Consider the following 22,017-nt stretch of genomic DNA (forward strand, 5'->3'; position numbering starts at 1 on the left):
TTTTTTTAAAAAAAAAACCCTACTTTGATAAAAAAAATAAAAAAAATCTATAATAGTAAAAATAAAACTGTGATAAAGTCTTTAAGTCTTTAAACGAAGAAATGTAATAACATGTAATGTTAATATTATCTTTATATAAATATGAGTTGATTTTGTGTAATGTAGTCATAAATTAAAATTTCTTAAGTGATAAATAACAATCATTTGTAAAAATTAAAGTAATAAAAGCATTAATAGATTAGTTACAAATATTGATATAAAAATTATAAGATGTATCGCCTAGATAAATGATACGAAGATATTTGTAAAATAAAATGAAAAAGAGCATTAATAAATAATGTATACAAATATTTTAATCTAAATAAAAATGATAAGAAGTAGGGGTAAGTATACTAATGTTTTATTTGAAGGTATGAAATAGACAGTAAGTTAGAAAGTTGGTGTAAGAAATTTGGAAGCTTTAAGGTTATATTAAAAGTTGGGAGATAAAATTTGTGAGATGGCGCAGACCACACACTTGGCAGTAGTAAGATAAGGTATGAAATAAAGTATGAGTAAGAGTAAGCGGGGATAAGGTAGTGCGAGACTTAGTTGAGTTTGGTAAGAGAAGATGATGAGTGTGAACTTGAGAGCAAAGCTTCACGTTCCAATTCCTTTTTCAAACCCTCCACTGTGTGTGAAACCCGTGAAATTAGTGGTAGTATCGTCGTATGGCAAAGACTTGAAGCATGGACCTTCTTCCAAATTTGCAATCAGTCTGAGAGAAGACAGAGGAAGTGAAGAGCATAGACGGAGGGTGGCTCTGCTGAAACATGAGAATGGGATTTTGCATTCCAGTGTTGTGATAATGGGAGCGGTGTGTGTGGGGATTTTGGCGGTGATTGTGAGTGAGGAGAAGGCCTTGGCATTGGGCCCTCAAGGCCCACTGGTGGAAGAGTTTTGGGACAACGTCAGGAGATATGGCCTCTACGCTCTCACCGTCAGCACAGGTGCTCTTTACACCATCTTCCGCCCTATAGTCGACCTTCTCAAGAATCCCATTTCGGCCATTTTCATTCTTCTTCTTTTCGGGGGTTCCCTCTACATTGTCTCGCAAGTCCTCTCTGCCATGGTTGGTGTCTCTGAATTTTCTTACGATTATGGATACTAGCACCTCCCATTCTACCATCATCGTTACATTATAACATGCAAAATAAACACCTTCTTTTCATTACGCTTCCTCCTCTTATTAATACACAGTAGGGATAGAAATTTTTGTTTTTCATGTTTAGATTTTGTTATTTACTTTTTGTTTCAACCGGTTAATGTTCTTAAATTCTGACCGGACATCTCGGTCGAACCAATGCGATTCTCATACCAACAACAGTATCTGATTCGGTTGAAGATTTAATCGCAGAACCAATTAAAAGATGACAATTTAATGTTGTTTCCAAAATACAGTAGCCCAATCAATTAGTTGTCTAGCTTTCTGCACCATTTGTGGGAAAAAAAGCTTTTGCGTACTAATTCTTACAAAAACTGAAAAACTAAAGAACAAACACGGGTGGGGTAATGGCTCCTAATGTCTGTTTAATGGATGTTCCAAGTTACAAGTAGATGTAAAGTTGTAGGTGATGCTCATTACTCTTTAGGAGCAAACAACAGATGAAACGGAGAGAGGGTAGCGAAAAGTGTTGGAATATTGAAAGGAGATGGTTTTTCCTGAGGCAAGAGGTTTCCCATCATTGACGAGGCAATCATCGTATCCAACTCTACGAAACACTCTGGGGTTTATCAAACGTGCTGAGCTGAACCACCCACAGTGAAGGCGTATGTATTCTATGTCGCAATCACTGGCGCACATGTTCATTATTTGGACTGTGTACGAAGGAATCCCCGTGGGAAGAGGGGGCACTTCCCCTTGATATATCACTATGTCGTCCTTTGAGCACACCATTCCTATATGGTTCAAGCCCCCATCATCTGCAATGCAACATAATTTTAGTGCTGTAATTTTATTTTATTTTATTACCATAACATGTATGTAAAGGGTTCTCGTACCAGCAGATTGCAGCAGCTTCCGAGAGGTGATTACTGTTGGGTTTCCTTTGGAGAAAAACATCTCTGCAATGCCTGTGTCCCTCTCACCTTCCCTGTGAATCAGCACATCCCTCACTGCATTGCAAATAAGAATGTCAGTTGCTCAACTAACCATATATGAAAACTAAATTTTTGAGAAAGGATTGGTGGGAAACAGAATCAATTAATCTTACATGAAAGAACTACTCAATCAGTCTAGAAACTTGGCAATTAGTACATTGCATCAAAGCCAAATGATTAAACAAGTCAACGGGTGAGTAACTCAAACTGCAGCTTTTCTTGAACCTCGACTTGAGGAGCGTAGCACCCGTTTGGCATGCATGTGTGACATTGCAGTTACATGGCACAAAGACTATATAATATGTGCTATTAAGGTCAAGGTGTTACCTAAAAGCATGGGAAAGAGCGAGGCAACAGAGACCATGCAAAAGATTCGAGCTTTGGTAATTTTTAACCCAACTTTCATTATGATTTCTGAAATGCTTTCAATCTGCTTAACCTGCAAAAGCTGAAGAAAGAAGCAGGCTTGTTTAAGTACAAGAGAAGCAAGCCATCGCATAAATGGAATGCTGGTTAATGTACAGGGAGATAAGAGTTAGAACTAAGAGGAAAACTGACTATATCTTCAGTAGTGGAGGTAGCAGTTAAAGTTTGCTGTGATCCTGGTTTAAGCTTGAGAGTTTAAATAGTCGTACGAAATGCAGGGAAGTAAAGAGAAGATAAAAGCGAGGGAAAAATAAAATTACCCCATACTTTTCAAAACCTGCTAACTTCCTAGGATTTATGTGTGGCACGTAACCTTATTAATTATGCCTCAGACTTAATGCCCCATCTTGCTGAAAAGCTGTCACCATTTCTCTGTTTCACTAGTTAAACTTGTGTCTTTCTTTCTTCTGGACGTGTGCTTGCTGGGCCTGATCAATCAAAGGAAGAGACATACCAACTCAATTGCCGGTTAAACAGAGAGGGAAAAGGCCCAAAATGGGGAGATTCCTCGTCTTAAAAAATTGGATATGCTTCCACTGTGTTCTCTTAAGATATGGAATTAAATAAAGTAGGACATTTACTTTATTTTAACTTGTAAATCAAAGTCATGAATCAGTGCTAGTGTGAAAGACAGAGGGTAAAGTCAGATTTTTGTGGCGGAGGAAGTAAAGAAAATATTTGGATGCATTGATGGGATGATGAAACTGAACCCAAAACATTCTTTGGTGTGGGGAGTGATAAATTAGTACCTGAATTGAAGCAGTTGAAGGGTGATAATGAGAAGTGCAATTAATGTATATTAGGCATGTAGGGAGGGAGGCAAAGTAGAAGTAGATAACATCATTTACCATATATCATATGATGCAGCAAAGTGCTAGAACCAAGAATGAGTACTACTGAGAGAGATTAACACTTTGCCGGGAGAAAAAGCAGAGAAAAATGTTGTAGATTAATTGCTTGCAGCGTGTGGATGGAACAAGCATTTAATTTATGAGGAAGCAGCAGCAGAGGCTTGCCTAGCTACTACTGGCTGGTTAGTAAGCGGCGTGATTTAGTGAATTGTCTCACCCTTCTGCTTTTTTTACCTTCATTCATCACCCACTTCTACTTTCTTTTAATTCTACTTTATTAGATGCAGTTTTCTTCACTTCCATCAGGCCTCACTCACTACTAAATCACCCTCTGTACTGCACCACACCCACACTGTTCAACACATTACGTATAACTTTCTCATGCTATCACTTTTGATCTTCTAATTAATCCAAACAACTTCAACTTCAACTTATTATTCATTATTGAAAAAAAGTAGTTTCACTTCGCCAACTGTAAAGAGGATTATTGTGAAGAAGAGAGGAATTACTTTAGGTGAAGAAGGGATCAAATAAAGATAGGTGAATGATAAACTGAATCGATATTAGGTATTCTCTTTTAAAAATTGGACTCATTCAACTGGTCAAATCAAAGAACAGAGTAATTGATGAAAAAAAAAAACACAGAACAATTTAAAGAAAAACCAGACACAGAACTAAAAATTCTTAAAACAATTGATAAAATCTATCAAAACCGGTCAAAAGTTAGACTAAACTGATTCGATTAAAAATACTTAATAATATTATTTCAATTATTTTTCTCAGAAAAATTAAAATCAACTTAAAATATTTATCATTTTTTTTCTACATATAAAATTAATTTAATAATAACTATTGATGAATATTATTAAAAAAAATTAAATATGATAACATATTTTATTTTAATTTCGGGTCTTTTAAATGTTAAAAACCTATAAATTTATGTTTTATTTCAATTTTTACCATTATAGAATTATAGTTCTGTTTTATATATTATTTATTTATTATAGTACTTTTATTAGTACCCCCGTTGAACCATTAAACCGTTTTTTTATAGTAACGACTTTAAAGACAATAATTAGGAAAATAAGGAAATACATGTTATCATTTCTTCTAGTTATCAAGTGAGTGATTCATATTTGTAACATGATATATAATATAATGAAGGTTATATAAAACTGTTAAAAAAATGTAGTTTTTTTATAATTATATTATGTGTATATTGATGAAGATATATTTATATATATATAGATAATTACATTATTATTTTTATAAATAAGTTAAAACTATTTTTTAAAATTAAAATGTAATATATGATTAAAATATATTATTATGTTGACTAATAATTTTGTTTAATTACATTACATTTACAAATATAAATATATATTAAATGGATTTTCAATTAATTGTAACCTATATTAATATGCAATGCTCTATGGTAATTGTTCTTGTCGGTTGACTGCACTGATAGTTGACCTAGGATGAACGCACCTTCTTCAATATCTCTCTCTTGATTGCTTCTAGTATGGTTCCGTTGGGACATAGGGCGCCCTACCTGTTGATGACACTCCAACGACCAAGTCAGCTAGGGCTCACCGGAAAGTAACAATTTAGTAAAATGTGCAAAAAACAACGTACCTTTTCCTGGAGACCTATCTTCCTTTTTATTACTGCTCATGCAACATGCAACCACTCTCCCTGAAACTCAACGAATCTTAACTGAAAATAATTAAATTTTTATTGGTAACAAAAAACCACTTTTCACGGGCACCAATGATCTTCAGGTGTCGCTATCCGCATGGCCACTTTCTGTTACCCAAGCGTCTCCCTATATTACTAGGGTTATAGGAAGTAGCCACGTGTAATAGATATGCAACAAATACGTAACAGGGAAAATATTGCCACATATTAACAATAATAACAAAAGTATATCTACCACCCATATATATCTTTTAAGGGGTGTATCGGTGGAATTACTTTGTGTACTCATCATGCGATCTAGGCCCAACTTGACCAAGGTCGTTGGCCCAGGTTTGCTCAGGCCCAAACACCGAGCAGGTCCCTCATGGCGTAAAAGAACCGAGCAGGCCTCGTGGTACAAAAGAGTCGAGCAGGCCCCTCGTGGTACTAAAGAATCGAGTATACGAAAATACTACTGAGAACCGGGCACTGGTCAGTACAGTAATTAATTTGAATTTTTAATTTTAAATTAAACCAAACACTAGTGCAGAAAGGCAAAACAAGGGCGACTATTTTACAATTACAAGGGCAGTTATATAGTCGCAATTGATCAGCACGCATTCTTAAATCGAAGAGATACAAGTGCGATTGTATAGCAGCATTTGTAAATACTATTTATAAGGGCGACTATTTCTAGTAGCCGTACTTGTATATGCTTCTGAATCTGGGTTTAGGGTTTAGGGGTAATGCATTTACAAGTGCGGCTATTGTAATAGCCGCACTTGTAAATCTTGCGCTGGATTTATAAGTGCGGCTATGGTAAATAGCCGCCCTTGTAAATAATGTTTTTTTTAGTGCAATTTGTTTAGTGTTAATTCCCATATAAATTAACCTGTTCAATTATATATACCGGACCAAACAAATACATAAATTCAGAGAATCAAATATATATTGATCAAAATGTATTACAAACACTAATCAAATTACATATAACCACTATTGATCAACTATCCTGGAGTTATAAAAATTTATGAAATATGTGGACCAAGAATGTCTCACATATGCTATGGCATCCGAACTCATTGGTGCTTCATCCGTGAAGAACTGCATTTCAAAATATGGTTGACATAAATTAGTTTTAAGATACATATATGTTCAAGAATTATAAAAATAATTTAACATATCATGTTACCTCTTTCCAATCACTTTTAAGACCTAGTCTTACAATGGTAATGATCCTTTGCATAACGTAATAGTCACACTCATAGTTTCCTGGTTGTTTATTACCCTATAATTCAATAAAAAGTAAAAGTTAGTATATTGATAAACAATGAAAAGAGAAAGAAAAAAATTACAAACTTTTATTCTTATCCACTTCAAATTATTTGAACTGGATCGACCTTTTAGGATGTTATATCCACGCCATGAACTGGTTAATACAAAAAAACTCGTTAGTAGATGGTTAATTAGTAACATACAGAGTTAATGATATTCTTAAGATTTGAGGGTATCTTCTTGTGTAGGGAACAGAACCACACAAAAATCTTATCAATCATTGATATGACAAGTAACTGTCAAAGACGCTTATATCATCCATGAAAAGAGTTAGTAAATATTTAAAACATGAAATAGTAATAATTGACGACTTATAATTAAACTTACTCATTAATATAAGGACATAAATAAATTTGTTTTCCCTCTTTTTCCAGGGTGTTAGTGATGTATGATTGAGTCTTAGTTGTCTTTGCTCCAGTGGGATTAGTATATGCAGGATCTAAGAATCCATACACATTTTCCTTCTCCTCAGTGAGACAGACTCCATGCAAAAACCTACAATTTATTAATTAAAGCATAATCAATAATAATTTAACATAAAGTAAATTTAAATATAGGTAAAGATACATACATCATAAAAAATTGAATTATATTTATATTGAGCTCCTGATCTCCATCTACAAATTCTAATAAATTTGTCATGTACAGTGGCATGGCAGTTCAGTGTCTTGAAAAAATGTATCATCCCAGGGAACTTCAAAAGGATCTGGACCAATCTGTCTAGCAACTACAGCTAAGGAAGTTATAGGATCGTCAACCGGAACCTCATGCTTCTTTTCCGGACTTGGTTTTCGACGAGGTTTCTACAAAATAAAGAACATTTGTATTAAATTATATGTAATATATAAATATAAATATAAATTAATATAATGAAATGAAATTATTATGAGGTTCTGGCATAATTCAAATGAGGTGTCTGGACCAGGCAACGAATGTCTGAAATGCATCAGCCACAGTGGTTACCTCATCTAAAGGTAGTGGAACACGAGCATCAGGTACTTGTACTTTTTCAACTATTACCTTCGCCACATCAGGGCAGAGAGGAACATTATGTAAGGTGGTGGTCTCTTTATAGACTTTTCCAAGGGCCACCACCTAAGGAAGCTTACCGCCCGCTACTAGTAGCTCACATTCCCTCGTCTGCCCAATGATATCCTCCCCTGATGTTGTAGGAGCCGCACAACTCCCCTTTGTGCTCTTGGGAGTGGGACTAACAAGGGGTTGAATCGGCTCAGCACAAAGTTGTTGCGATAGAAACTCTTGTCGCAACTTTAGCCGCATCTGATCAGTCTCCTTTCTCATCTCCTCCATTAATTCTTCACGTATCTTAGTCTTCATTTCTGCTTTGCTCTCTTTGGGGGAGGAGGATGACTGTCGTTGTGAAACTCCAAAATATAGTTTAATTCCAACCCCTTGTCCAGCTGCACAAACACGACCATAGTGCTCAGGTCGTCCAATTGCTTCAATCAGGATATCGTGACGACCTTCAGGAACAAAATTACCTTGGGATTCCAAGGAATCCTGCAAGAGAAAAAAAATCATATCAGTTTTTAATATAATTAATGCTTTAAAATAAATGAAAGAAGGCTAAAAATAACTTACAATTTTTTCGATGATAACCTCTAATTGCTCAGAACTTGGTGCACCCAACTTTTTAATTCGGGCCCTCTTCCATTTTACATGGCGAAAAGGTGGTGATGGAGGAAAAGTGACCCCTGTTTCTGTTGAACCAATTGGTGTTCAAGCTTTGAAGAATCCAAACCCTTTGGAGGATGTTGAAGCCTTAGTTGTGCTTGCTGTTGCTGTGCTGGTTTAGTTTAGTTTTGGGGTAGTTTGAGTGTTGTAATCCACCCTTTGATTAAATCTAAAGCATAGGCATTCTCAATCTTTGTGAAAGTAAAATGTTTTCAACCTAAGTTAAAACAACCGATTGTTTATACTTAGATGTTTTTAGAAAAAGATTGAAAACTGTTTTTCAAATGGTTGAACTGTTAAAACCAAAACAACCGATTGATTCGAGGAAACAACCAATTGTTTGTTTTGGGACCATAACAGAAAAACTGTTTTATCTTTGACTAAGCTTTAAATGATTTAACTGCTTACGCTCCAGTCATTAAATGCTTTGACCAATCTTTTAATGCAATTTAAGAGTTTGTTAAGATTTGATAACAAACTACATCTTTTAATATATTTAGAAAAATAGATTTGAGAAAAATTCTTTGACAAGTTTTTGCTAAGAGTTTTGAGTTTTCAAAGAGCTGAGATTGCTAAAGAGTTTGTGATTTATCAAAGTTTGTGGAATAGGATTCTGCTTGTATTGATTTCAGATTATCTTCTGTAACAAGTGTAATCCTTGTACTCTGTGAAACAAGTTTCGTTTCTGTGTTTGCTGAGATTGGCTGTGTGTTCTTGAGGGGATCAAGATCAAAAATCTTAGTGTTGGTGTGTTGGCCAAGAAGAGTGTGTGTCTTGAGGTGTTCAAGGTCACTTTCTTGGTTGTGGTGTAAGTGATCAAGTTGTGATTGCTTAGTGGATTTCCTCAGGGTTTCTGAGAAGACTGGATGTAGCTCTGGGTTTGGAGTGAACCAGTATAAACATCTGTGTGAAATCTCTCTATCCTTAACTCTTTAAATTCTGTTTTTTTTGTTGTTTGCTGGTATAAACAACTTATTGTTTCTGTGAAACAACCGATTGTTTTTCTGGTACTGCAGCTTTTGCTTGCTGTTTTGGCAAACTGAATTCTTTATCAATTGTTTCCTGAGATAATTTCATTCTTGTTTGAAAAGTTTGCGAAAACCCTCTTTAAACAATTCACCCCCCCCCAGCTCTAGTTTAAAGCCATCCATTCTAACAGTTTCCACATTCTCAGACGACGTCCCCTGTCTAGATTGCTCATTTTTCACCATCAATGAATTAAATAAGATAAACTTATTAATGTTATATAAATAAAAATAGTTAAGTAACTTCACTTACCATCCAAGCTTCATTTTCACGGCTTTCTTTAAAAAGACGCCATGTCTCTTCATCAATATGTTTGTACTTTAAACATGGACTTTCGCGTTTAAAGTTGCCAAAAATATATCTCGAAGTCAGTCTTGATTTAAAGTGACGAAATTTAAGTCCGATATTGGATATAATCTTTGATCGAAGCGGTTCCACCTCAGGAATTTTAAAATTTGCTTGCAAAATAACATCACCAAATTAAAATTAATCAATATATTAAAAATCATTATATGGTAACAATAATAATGTAAAGCTTACCAGAACATCCTCCCAGATCATGTTGTGATTGACCTCTGACACGTCATCCCATGAATTAATCAAAATGGAAAGCCTCTCACGAGAAACAACTCCAAGATAGCTATTAAACTCATCTACATTAGGACCAAAAGCCACTCCAGTGTTAACGTCAATGTCAGCACGTGTCTTCTCACCAGCAGCACATTTCAATGCGAGACGCTTCAATCTAGTAGGTCCTCTGCTGCCTCGTCCAGATCGGGATCTGACTGGAGTCTGATCGTCATCCATATCTGTGTTAAAAAAATTAGGTAACAAACATTAGTTAATCTGCATCGAATTAAAATCATATAAAACAAATACATAAAATTCTAAATGTGTATTTACGGGTTGCATGTGGGTTGAATGTTCATATGTAAATTCCTTCATTGTGGTCTTTACGGGTTGCATGTACATCATCATCTTTATTAATTATCATTGGTGTGAATGAATGGGGGTCACCATTTTCAATGTCATATATGGCTTCCCCTTGTTTTTTCCCGTGTAAAACGACATACCAATGTTCTGACGTAGGATCTTTCACGTGGAAAACCTGAGATGTTTGTTGAACCATTATAAATGGCTCATCTCGATACCTTATCTTTCGAAAGTCCACTAGTGTGAATCCTGATTCATCAATTTTAACCCCACTTTTATTGTCAACCCATTTACACTTGAAAACTGGAACGAAAAACTTAGTGTAGTCAACCTCCCATATCTCTTCTATAAACCCATAATATGCCATTGATCCAAGTACTAGATTTGTATCTTTCGAAGTCGAAAACTGCATTGACATGACTTCAAGAGTAACACCAGAATTTTGAATTGTACCTTTTTCATCCATAGACTTCGTGTAAAATATACAATTATTCACTTTGTACGCTTTACATTAAATAACATCAAACTTCAATCCAGCAGCCAACCAGGTCAAGGTCTTTGATGTCGTTGAATCCTTTAACACCTCGTCTTTAAACCAAGGCATGAAAGTTCTATTATGTTCCATAAAGACCCATTTCTCTACTTGTCTTGGGTTATTTGCCTTCACAATGACTTTATGAGCTTCTATGTAAGGTATAACTTCTTCTGTGCTATTCAATATATACAAATGTGCTTGCAAGACTTCTGATCGAGATTTGCTTACAATATTCACACCATGTAAACATTTACTTGTAGAACGCCTGTGGTGCCATGAATTAGCTAGAAGACCTATTGGATTTGCTTTTGGCAGGTACTCTGAACAAAATTCAATACTTTCTTCAGCTATGTACATTTCGATCATTGAAGCTTCTGGACGATAATGATTTTTCACATAACCTTTCAAAATTTTCATATACCGCTCAACAGGATACATCCATCTTAAGTACACTGGTCCACACAATCTAACCTCTCTTACCAGATGCACCACTAGATGAACCATGATGTGGCAATCATGAGACTTCAACCCAATTAACTTCAAATCTTGCATTGACACTAGGCTCTTCATATTTGAGGAATGTCCTTGTGGCACTTTCACACCCTTAAGACATTGACAAAAACTAATTTTTTTCATCTTTTCACATGGTGTAACAGGCTGGGGGCAAATATGTACGCTTACCCATTTCTATGGGTGTTAACTCGCCTTGTATGTTCATCTCAATAAAATCTAAACGAGCATTTAGACCATCATTCGTCTTCCCATTAATGTTAAGAAGTGTACCAATTAAGCTATCACACACATTCTTCACAACATGCATTACATCTATACAATGTCTGCCTTCTAACCTCGACCGGTACGGAAGATCAAAGAAGACTGATTTTTTCTTCCAAATGTTTGTCACATATGACTTTTTTTTTTTACTTACCAAAGGTGTGGTCTATGTTATATACCTTTTCGTAAACCTCAACACTAGTTAATGGAGTTGGTGGACCACTAGTCTCTTGGTGTCCATTAAAGGCTTTTTTCAACCTCCGGTAAGGATGATGACTTCTAAGAAACCTCTGATGCCGAAGATATATTGTCTTCCTTCCATGTTTCAATTGTTGAGAAGCAGTGTCTTCTTCACATATTGGGCATGCTTTATGAACCTTAACACTATAACCTGATAAGTTACCATATGCCGGAAAGTCATTGATGGTGCAAAATAACGTGGCTAGAAGCTTGAAAGTTTCATTAGCAAATCTGTCAAATACTTCAACACCCTGGTCCCACATTAACTTCAATTATTCAATTAGGGGACTTAGATAAACATCTATGTCATTCCCTAGCTGTTTCGGACTAGATATCATCATAGATGACATCATGTATTTTCGCTTCATGCACAATCCAGGAGGTAAGTTGTAAATAACTAGTAAAACAGGTCATGAACTGTGATTTGTACTCTTATTACCTGATATGATTCCAATAGCAAGATATAGATGATTCTTTGACATTTTATGGAATCAACTTGAGTTGGAGAATGAATAGGCATTTTTAATAGAATTGGATCAATGTTCTATATTTCAAGAACTCACCAAAACTTGCACCAAACACCAAACTCACATGGAAGACCCATTTCTTGCCAATTGAACCGATTAAAAGGTGCACAAATGTAAATGAACCGAATAGAATGCTTCAAAACTGAATTGAACCGAAAAAATTCATAAGAAATGAAGAAGAATCATATGGAACCAACCAAGGAGAAGATGAACCGAACAGGTTAAGAAATAAGCTAAAATACCGAATGAAAATGCTAGAAAAGGAACCTAAGATATGTTTTAGCTTCGTATGAACATGGAGATGAAATGAAAAGATGGAGAAGAGAGGAACTTATGAGAATGAAGAGCTTGGTTGATGGTCACGCCACTTGAAGTGTGAAGGCTCCAAGATAAGTGCGCTAATGCCGCCACTTGAGAGAACCAAGGTACTCAAGATGAGACAAGGAAGAGGAGAAGACAAGTTCTCACACACTCTATCACCAATTTGGGAGAGTTTTGCTATATCAATTCTCAAATCTGAATTATGAAGGACCTAAGCCCTCCTTTTATAGGAGCAAGGGCCGATCATTTACATAGCTTATTCCATAAGCTACCCAAAAAGCTCCTAAGCTCACGCCCCCTACTAAGCTCACTCCCAAGCTTCTAGAATTTCCTAAACTAAAGCCTAAAGATGCTTTTACAAAAGAGGTGTCTAATGTTTCCCTCTAAGCACCTTTTAATACACAAGAAACTATAAAAAGAGAAAACAATGTTCCATTATTTCCTAATTCCTTAAATTTGTTTCTTGTAAGCCTATGAGGTGGGCTATTGACTCTTTGAGCGTCTTCTACTTGGGCCTCTACCTCCTCTTTTCCTTGATTGTTGGCTTCTATTTCTTCTTGATCTTGATCTCCATTATACTCCCCGAGTTGGAGAGAATTCGATCACGAATTCTAGAGACCTACAAAAAAAGGAGTTAGATCATTGATATTAAATGTATGACTACCAAGGTATGTATCAGGCATATCTAACTCATAAGCATTGTTATTAATCCTCTTTAGGACTTGGAAAGGTCCATCACCACGAGGCATTAGTTTGGACTTCCTTTGAGTAGGAAAACGATCTTTCCTCAAGTGAAGCCAAACCCAATCACCCTCATCAAATAACAATGTTTTTCGCCTTTTATTGGCAAGTTCAACATACTTGCCAACCTTCTTCTCAATTCTCATCTTGATGTCTTTATGCAAAGTTTTCACAAAAGAAGCCTTTTCATCCCCATCTTTGCACAAGACATCCTCAAGTATGGGAATAGGAAGAAGATCAAGAGGTGTTAAGGGATTAAACCCATACACAACCTCAAAAGGAGAATGTGAGGTGGTAGAATTTACTACACGGTTATAGGCAAATTCAACATAGGGTAGTAAATTCTCCTACACTCTAGGATTCCCGGAAATAAAGCATCTCAATAGTTGTCCCAAAGTTCTATTGACCACTTCGGTTTGACCATCGGTTTGTGGGTGACAAGTGGTAGAAAATAAAAGTTTAGTACCAAGCTTACCCCACAAGGTCTTCCAAAAGTGACTTAAGAACTTGGAATCCCTATTGGACACAATAGTTCTAGGAATACCATGCAAACGAACCACTTCTTGAAAGAAGAGGTTTGCAATATGACATGCATCATCCACTTTGTGGCAAGGAATAAAGTGAGTCATCTTTGAAAAACGATCCACTACCACAAAAATGGAATCCTTTCCCTTTGATGTCTTGGGTAATCCTAAGATGAAATCCATAGAAATGTCAACCCAAGGCATTGAAGGGATAGGAAGAGGAGTATATAAACCATGGGGATGCATTCTAGATTTAGTTTTGCGGTAAGCTATGCATTTTTCACACAAACTATGAACATGTTTATGCATATGAGGCCAATAGAAATGTTCATGCAACACATCCAAAGTTTTTGCAACCCCAAAGTGACCCATTAAACCTCCCTCATGTGCTTCTCTAACAAGAGATAATCGAATTGAGCTTTGAGGGACACAAAGACGTTTTCCTTTAAAAAGAAAGCCATCTTGTATAAAAAAAATCTCTGTGTCCTCCTTTGATACACTCTTGATAGATAAGAGAAAAATCAAGGTCATCATGATAAAGATCCTTAATGTGATCAAAGCCAAGAAATTGAGAACCCAAAAGATTTAGCAAAGCATATCGTCTAGAAAGTGCATCGGCCACAATATTAATTTTGCCTTGCATATGCTTGATCACATAAGGAAATTGCTCAAGGAATTCCACCCACTTAGCATGCCTCTTGTTAAGTTTGTTTTGGCTTTTCAAATATTTAAGAGATTCATGATCACTATGAATCACAAACTCTTTAGGAAAAAGATAATGTTGCCAAGTAAACAAAGCTCTAACAAGTGCATATAATTCTTTATCATAAGTGGAATAGTTAAGATGACTCCCCTTCAATTTCTCACTAAAATAAGCTATGGGGTGGCCCTCTTGAAGGAGAACAGCCCCAATGCCTATACTTGAAGCATCACACTCAATCTCAAATGTTTTAGCAAAATTAGGAAGGGCTAAAATGGGAGCATTAGTCAATTTTTCTTTTAAAACATCAAAAGCTTTTTGTTATGCTTCTCCCCATTGAAAAACCACATCCTTTTTCACTATATCATTGAGAGGTGCAGCTATTGTATCAAAGTTGGGTACAAATCTTCTATAAAAATAAGCAAGTCCATGAAAACTTCGGACTTCATTCATACATGTAGGCGTAGGCCAATTTTGAATGGCCACCACCTTAGCTTGATCCACATGGACCCCTTTGCTACTCACAACAAACCCTAGGAATTCTATATGATCAAGTGCAAACATACATTTAGCAAGGTTAGCATACAAATGTTCCTTCCTAAGGGTTTCTAAGACTTGTATAACATGCATCCTATGGTCATTCAAAGATAAGCTATAAATGAGGATATCATCAAAATAAACAACAACAAACTTACCAATGAAAGCTCTTAGAACATGATGCATGAGGCGCATGAAAGTACTTGGAGCATTAGTTAAACCAAAGGGCATAACTAACCACTCATATAAACCAAAGTTGGTCTTAAAAGCCGTCTTCCATTCATCACCCGGTTTTATACGGATTTGATTGTAGCCACTTTTAAGATCAATCTTTGTAAAAATTTTGGAACCATGCAATTCATCCAACAAATCATCAAGCCTAGGTATGGGATGCCTATACTTAATTGTAATGTTATTGATAGCCCTACAATCCGAACACATCCTCCATGTGCCATCTTTCTTAGGGACAAGGATAATAGGCATAGCACAAGGGCTCATGCTATCTTGGACCCAACCTTTTTCAATTAAAGCCTCTATTTGTTGGCGAATGTCCTTGGTCTCACTTGGATTGGTCCTATAGGCCGGACGATTGGGTAAAGAAGATCCCGGAATCAAATCAATTTGGTGCTCAATCCCTCTCAAAGGTGGAAGGCCTTTTGGAGGATCTTGAAACACATCTTGAAACTCCTTTACCAAATTATCCAAGCAATGAGGACTATCAACAAGTGGTTCTAACTTAAGAGGTCTAGGGATAGCTAAGAATATAGGATTGTGAGCCACTATCTCCCTTTGGACCTCATGCCTAGATACAAGAAGCGTAGGCTTAAGACTCTTTTCTTTTTCACTCTCCCTCTTTTTCTTCATAAGAATTTGGTCCTCATGGACTTCTCTTGGAGAGAGAGATTTCAAAGTAACCTTGTGACCATGGAAATCAAAAGAAAGTTTGTTGGTAAAGCCATCATGAAAAACTTTTCTATCATATTGCCAAGGCCTTCCCAAAAGAACATGTGTTGCTTCCATGGGCACAACATCACATAATACCTCATCTTTGTATTTTCCAATAGAGAAATGGATGAGGACTTGCTTATTCACAATAATTTCGCCTACTTCACTAAGCCATTGCAATTTGTAGGGCTTTGTATGAGAGATAGTAGGCAATCCAAACTTATCTACTACTCTTGTACTAGCCACATTAGCACAACTACCCCTATCCACTATTAAGGAACAAATGTTGTTTTGAATAAGACATCTTGTATGGAAAATATTTTCCCTTTGACTTTCATCAAAAGGTTGTGAAACTTGTCCAAGAAGTCTTCTCACAACTAACAAATCTCCTTCAAGTGGACTCTCACTCTCATTCTCACTAGATGCTCTAGAATGTGAAGAATGCCTAGGTGAATCCGAATCATGCTCACTCATGACAATGCCATTATGCACAAACATATTCCTTTTAGAAGGACAATTAGCCGCAATGTGACCATAACCCATACACTTAAAGCATTTCTTACTAGACGATTTAGTTGGTGATTTAGGCATAGAAGTAGAAGGCTTAGATTCCTTTGGTTTGAAAGAAGAATCTTGAGAAGGAAATTTAGAAAAAGACTTTTTGTTCTTCCAAGAATTGTTGTAGTAACCATCATTGGGAGCATTTTTTAAAGTATTTTTCTTAGCAAGTTGGGCTTCCACCTTCATTGCAAGATGAACCAAAGAACCCAATGATGAATACTCTTGAAGCTCAACAATATCTTGAATATCCTTCCTTAGAACACTCACAAACCTAGCTATCATAGCTTCCTCACTCTCACGCATATCTACCTTAAGCAAAAGCATTTCTAATTCTTTGAAATAAGCATCCACACTTAGCGTGCCTTGTTGAAACCGTTGGAGTCTCAACATGAGGTCTTTCCTAAAGTGTGGTTGCACAAATCTAAGGCGCATTTGATCCTTTAAAGAGTTCCAAGAGTCCACGGGAGGACCCTTGTGATAGATAATGTCCTTTACAATACTATGTCACCATTTCATGGCATAATCACTAAACTCTAAGGTGGTTAGTTTAAATTTGTGGTCATCATGGACCTCATGGATCTCAAAAATTTGTTCACATTTAGCCTCCCAAACTAGGTACACATTAGGATCACTATCCCCATTGAAACTAGGAATTTTGACCAAAGGAAGCTTAGCCTTGGCGTCTTGGTAGTGGCCATCTTCACGGTGATGTTTATCTCCATGAGCATGAGGTCTATATCCATGAAAGTGGGGATGAGGTCTCCTTCTTCTATGTTCCTCTTCACGGCCATGATTATTGGAAGAGCCTCTAGATGAAGGTCTATGAGAATGACGCTCTCCATGGATAGAATGAGAGGACCTAGCTTGCTTCATTTAAACTTTTTGCAATTTTTCCTCCAACCGTCTAATAGCTTCATGATATGATTCCAATAGCAAGATATAGATGATTCTTTGACATTTTATGGAATCAACTTAAGTTGGAGAATGAATAGGCACTTTTAATAGAATTGGATCAATGTTCTATGTTTCAAGAACTCACCAAAACGTGCACCAAACACCAAACTCACACGGAAGACCCATTTCTTGCCAATTGAACCGATTAAAAGGTGCACAAATGTAAATGAATCAAATAGAATGCTTCAAAATTGAATTGAACCGAACAAATTCATAAGAAATGAAGAAGAATCAAATGGAACCAGCCAAGGAGAAGATGAAACGAAGCATGTTAAGAAATAAGCTAAAATACCGAATGAAAATGCTAGAAAAGGAACCTAAGACATGTTTTAGCTTCGTATGAACATGGAGATGAAATGAAAAGATGGAGAAGAGAGGAACTTATGAGAATGAAGAGCTTGGTTGATGGTCACGCCACTTGAAGTGTGAAGGCTCCAAGATAAGTGAGCTAATGCCGCCACTAGAGAGAACCAAGGCACTCAAGATGAGACAAGGAAGAGGAGAAGACAAGTTCTCACACACTCTATCACCAATTTGGTAGAGTTTTGCTATATCAATTCTCAAATCTGAATTATGAAGGACCTAAGCCCTCCTTTTATAGGAGCAAGGGCCGGTCATTTACATAGCTTATTCCCTGAGCTACCCAAAAAGCTCCTAAGCTCACGCCCCCTACTAAGCTCACTCCCAAGCTTCTAGAATTTCCTAAACTAAAGCCTAAAGATGCTTTTTCAAAAGAGGTGTCTAATGTTTCCCTCTAAGCACCTTTTAATACACAAGAAACTATAAAAAGAGAAAACAATGTTTCACTATTTCCTAATTCCTTAAATTTGCTTCTTGTAAGCCTACGAGGTGGGCTATTGACTCTTTGAGCGTCTTCTACTTGGGCCTCTACCTCCTCTTGTCCTTGATTGTTGGCTTCTATTTCTTCTTGATCTTGATCTCCATCATTACCAAATAGATTCATTTCGTTTGTAGCTAAACCAAGTCGAATATTTATTGATTCTTTACCAAACTGTGAAAATCATCATCAAATTGTTAGAATATATGGCCTTAAACGAGAGGGGGGTGAATTGTTTAAGAGAGGTTTTTGAAATATTTTTAAAGTTTAACAAAATTCTTTGTATGAATCCATAACAGAAACCAGGTTAGCCAAGAACAAAAGCAATAAAACAACAAAGCAACAGAAAAACAATCGGTTGTTTCTGCAAAACAATCGGTTGTTTATACCAATAAAACTAAAAACAGAATTTAAGTGAGTTTGAGGGTAAGAGAGAAATACACCAACAGTTTATACTGGTTCACTCTTAAGCCAAGAGCTACATCCAGTCCCTAAAAAACTACTAGGTAATCCACTAATTAATCAAACCAGATTACAACACACAAACCACCAAAGTAGTGACCTTGAACCCTTCAAGAAACACACTCCTTTTGGCAAAACACACACCAAGAGTATTGATCTTGACCACTTCAAGAGCACACAACACTCATTGGCAACACACCACCAAAAATATAGTAGATTGAGAAGGGATTACACTTGTTTACAGAACAATCTGAAATCAATACAATTGCAATCCTATTCCACTCTCTTAGAAAACACAAAGCTTGATGTGAATGTTCAAATCTTGAAAACAACTTTTTCACAACTGAAAAACTCAAATATGTTTCTCTTGTTTGTTTGAAAACATAAACAAACCATTTATATTTTCCAAAGATTGGTTAAAGCAATTATTGAAGGAGCGTATTCAATTGGAAATCATTTAAAGCACATTCAACCACCAAAACAAAATTCTGTTAGGATTTTCAAAGAAACAATCGATTGAAACCACAAAACAACCGATTGTTTGGTTTGCTGTTAAGTCAACCAAACTTAAACAGTTTTCAACCTTTTCAAAAACTCCTAAGAGTAAAACAACCGATTGATTCGACAAAACAACAGGTTGTTTTTCACTTAGTTGTAAAAACACTTTATTTTAAAAAGGATTTAAAACACATTCACTTTAGATTCAACAAAGGAGTGGATTACAAATTAAACTACCCAGATCCCACCCAAACACAACAGCAACATCAGCCTTTCATCAAACACATAGGATATGTATTCTTCAAAGCACTTGATCTCTCTTGATCAACACAAATTTCTTCCACTGAATAGAATCAGCTAGATGTCAGTACATGCCATCACATTTCCTCTCATCTGCATGCCATCTAAGATTTTTAGCATCATTTGGGTTTTCAAACAAACGCTTCATCCTTTGAATGATGGGAAGATACCACATAACCTTCATTGTGGGTCCATGCTTTTCTATATCTTCAATAGTATCATCATTTTTTTGTTTCAACTTATAACGTGATAACCCGCACCTTGGACAACTTTTCAACAATTTAAAATCTTTCTGGTATAATATACAATCATTAGGACATACATGTATATTTTTATACTCCATACCCATTGGAAAAAAAATCTTTTTGGCCTCATAATTACGATTAGGTAGAGTATTTCCCTCTGGAAGCATATCCTTCAACATCTGAAGCAATTCCGTGAAGCTTTTATCAGTTCATCTATTTATTGCCTTCAAATTCATCAATCTTAACACTGTCGACAATCGTAACAACCGAAGCAATTTCGTGAAGCTTTTATCAGTCCATCCATTTATTGCCTTCAAATTCATCAATCTTAACACCACCGACAACCATGTGAAGTTAGTTGATCCAGGATACAATGAAGTCTCTGCATCGCTTGACATACTTCCATATCCATGCGCTTCTGCAAAAGACTCAGCTCCCACATCACGAATCATGTCCTCCAATCGATCATCATGTACTGCATCATCCATGGTGGACTCGACATATTCTTCAGTTACGGAAACACGTGGTAAATTTAACAATTCAACCTGTCATGTCCAAGTTTTATAAGATCGAAGAAACCCGTCACATGGAAGGTGCTCCCTCATTATCTTAACATCCAGTATCCTTCCATTTAAACAGTTAACGCACGGACACCTGATCTTTGTTCCATCATGACCACCATTAATCGCGTTACGTTGTGCAAATTGTATATTATTCTACTCCTCTTTCGTACTCATCACTTATGCGAAGAGAATTAATCCAATTTCGATCCATTCTATTCTTAAATAGTCATTCAGCTGTTTTTTAATCAGTGTTCTATCTAACACGTTTGCCGAGGGTCGAACATCCCCAGACTCAATACCAGCACGTATCAATTGCCGAGGGTAGAAAATCTTCGGACTCAATACAAACACGATAATTATATTCTAAACTAACAACTAACATAATATAAATTAAAATTAAAATTAAAATAAACACTAAATAATATAAATTTTAAAAAATACAAATTATAATACATAAAAAAATAATTCATAACATTAAAAAAAAATCAAAAAATACAAAACATCACCAACCTTGTGTGTGAAGGCAACGTTGCCAAGAGTGGCACGATGGCGGCAGCGGACAAGGTGGTGAACGCGGAAGCAGCGACAGAGCACACAAGAAAGCAAAGAGGAACCTACGAAGGCAATGCAACAATATCAATGAAGCTGTCAATGAAGCTATATGAACGAAAAAATTTATATACATTGGTGAAGAAGAAAGAGAGCTCAAAAACTTACCACGAAGACATGAACGCAGTATGAATGAAGTAGCAAGAAGAGAGGAACTCGAAGCGCAAATGCGAGCAGAGTGCAAACGTGAAACACTTTTGAAGAAAGAAAGAGTAGTGAATAGCGCACTTCTGAAGGGAAGTTATGGTAAAAATTATATACAAGTGCGGCTATATTTAAAGTTGCACTTGTACATCAAAGCACATCATTTACGAGTGCGGCTGTTACAAGTAGCTACATTTATAAATTGACTTAATTTAAAAAATGTAACCACAATTTTACTTGTGCATCGGTTCGTAAAGTCTCATAAGTAGTATTTGTTTTTACATGGTTTAGAGTTTAAATTTGTCCTCATTTAATACATATATTTTCTTCAATTTAATTCCAAATCAATCGAGTGAACAAATTATTATTTTAGACCCGTAAGGATAGTCAATTTACTGTAGGTGATGTCGTACACTAACTATAACTATTAATACATAATAATTATTTATTTAAACATGTAAGGAGTTATTCGAATATGAATAAACGAAATATGTAGATTAGCAACGACACGTATCAAAATATTAATTATGATAAGTGTATGCAAGAATTAAAAACATTAACTTTTCACAAATTAACACTGATTTAATTAAAACATATTTTAAATATGTTAATAGAAGAATATTTTTAAAAACTAGTTTATGCATAAATTAATATTAATTTAGGAAAAAATTTGATTCCATCTTTTCTTTTTAATAATATATTTACAAATAGTTCCAAAAGGCAAATGTAAACAATACAGGTTGGATATTGACACTTAAACAATAGTTAATTTGTGTTTGAGAGTGTTGATGCATGTAGTTGTCGGTGGAGACTGGTGGCAGCTAGAAACTTCACACAACTTCTTTCATAAATGAAAGCATCTTTCTCCCATTCTTTCTTCATTCTCTCTTTTCAATATGCTTTGGTTTAGTGCTTGC

At 35.8% G+C, this 22,017-nt stretch overlaps 2 protein-coding genes across 3 annotated transcripts; one reads left to right on the forward strand and one right to left on the reverse strand.

Moving 5' to 3' along the window:
- Positions 1 to 582: 582 nt before the first annotated feature.
- On the reverse strand, positions 583 to 3,752 carry LOC137806805 (TPD1 protein homolog 1). Of its 2 annotated transcripts, XM_090300356.1 has the most exons (4): positions 2,698 to 3,752; positions 2,467 to 2,587; positions 2,041 to 2,154; positions 583 to 1,962 (listed from the first exon to the last, which is right to left on the reverse strand). In XM_090300356.1, exons 2-4 carry the CDS (start codon positions 2,543 to 2,545, stop codon positions 1,628 to 1,630), a joined length of 528 nt encoding a protein of 175 aa, XP_090156482.1. In that variant the 5' UTR covers positions 2,546 to 2,587; positions 2,698 to 3,752; the 3' UTR covers positions 583 to 1,627. The 2 variants fall into 2 exon arrangements, with proteins under 2 accessions (XP_090156482.1, XP_068463190.2); XM_068607089.2 differs by having other exon boundaries at positions 2,467 to 3,752.
- On the forward strand, positions 611 to 1,213 carry LOC137806804 (uncharacterized). Its single transcript, XM_068607088.2, has one exon. The coding sequence runs from the start codon at positions 611 to 613 to the stop codon at positions 1,148 to 1,150; it is 540 nt and encodes a 179-aa protein (XP_068463189.1). The 3' UTR covers positions 1,151 to 1,213.
- Positions 3,753 to 22,017: the final 18,265 nt, after the last annotated feature.

The sequence above is a fragment of the Phaseolus vulgaris genome, chromosome 3, assembly GCF_051622355.1.
Source record: "Phaseolus vulgaris cultivar YP4 chromosome 3, ASM5162235v1, whole genome shotgun sequence".
Lineage (NCBI taxonomy): Eukaryota > Viridiplantae > Streptophyta > Magnoliopsida > Fabales > Fabaceae > Phaseolus > Phaseolus vulgaris.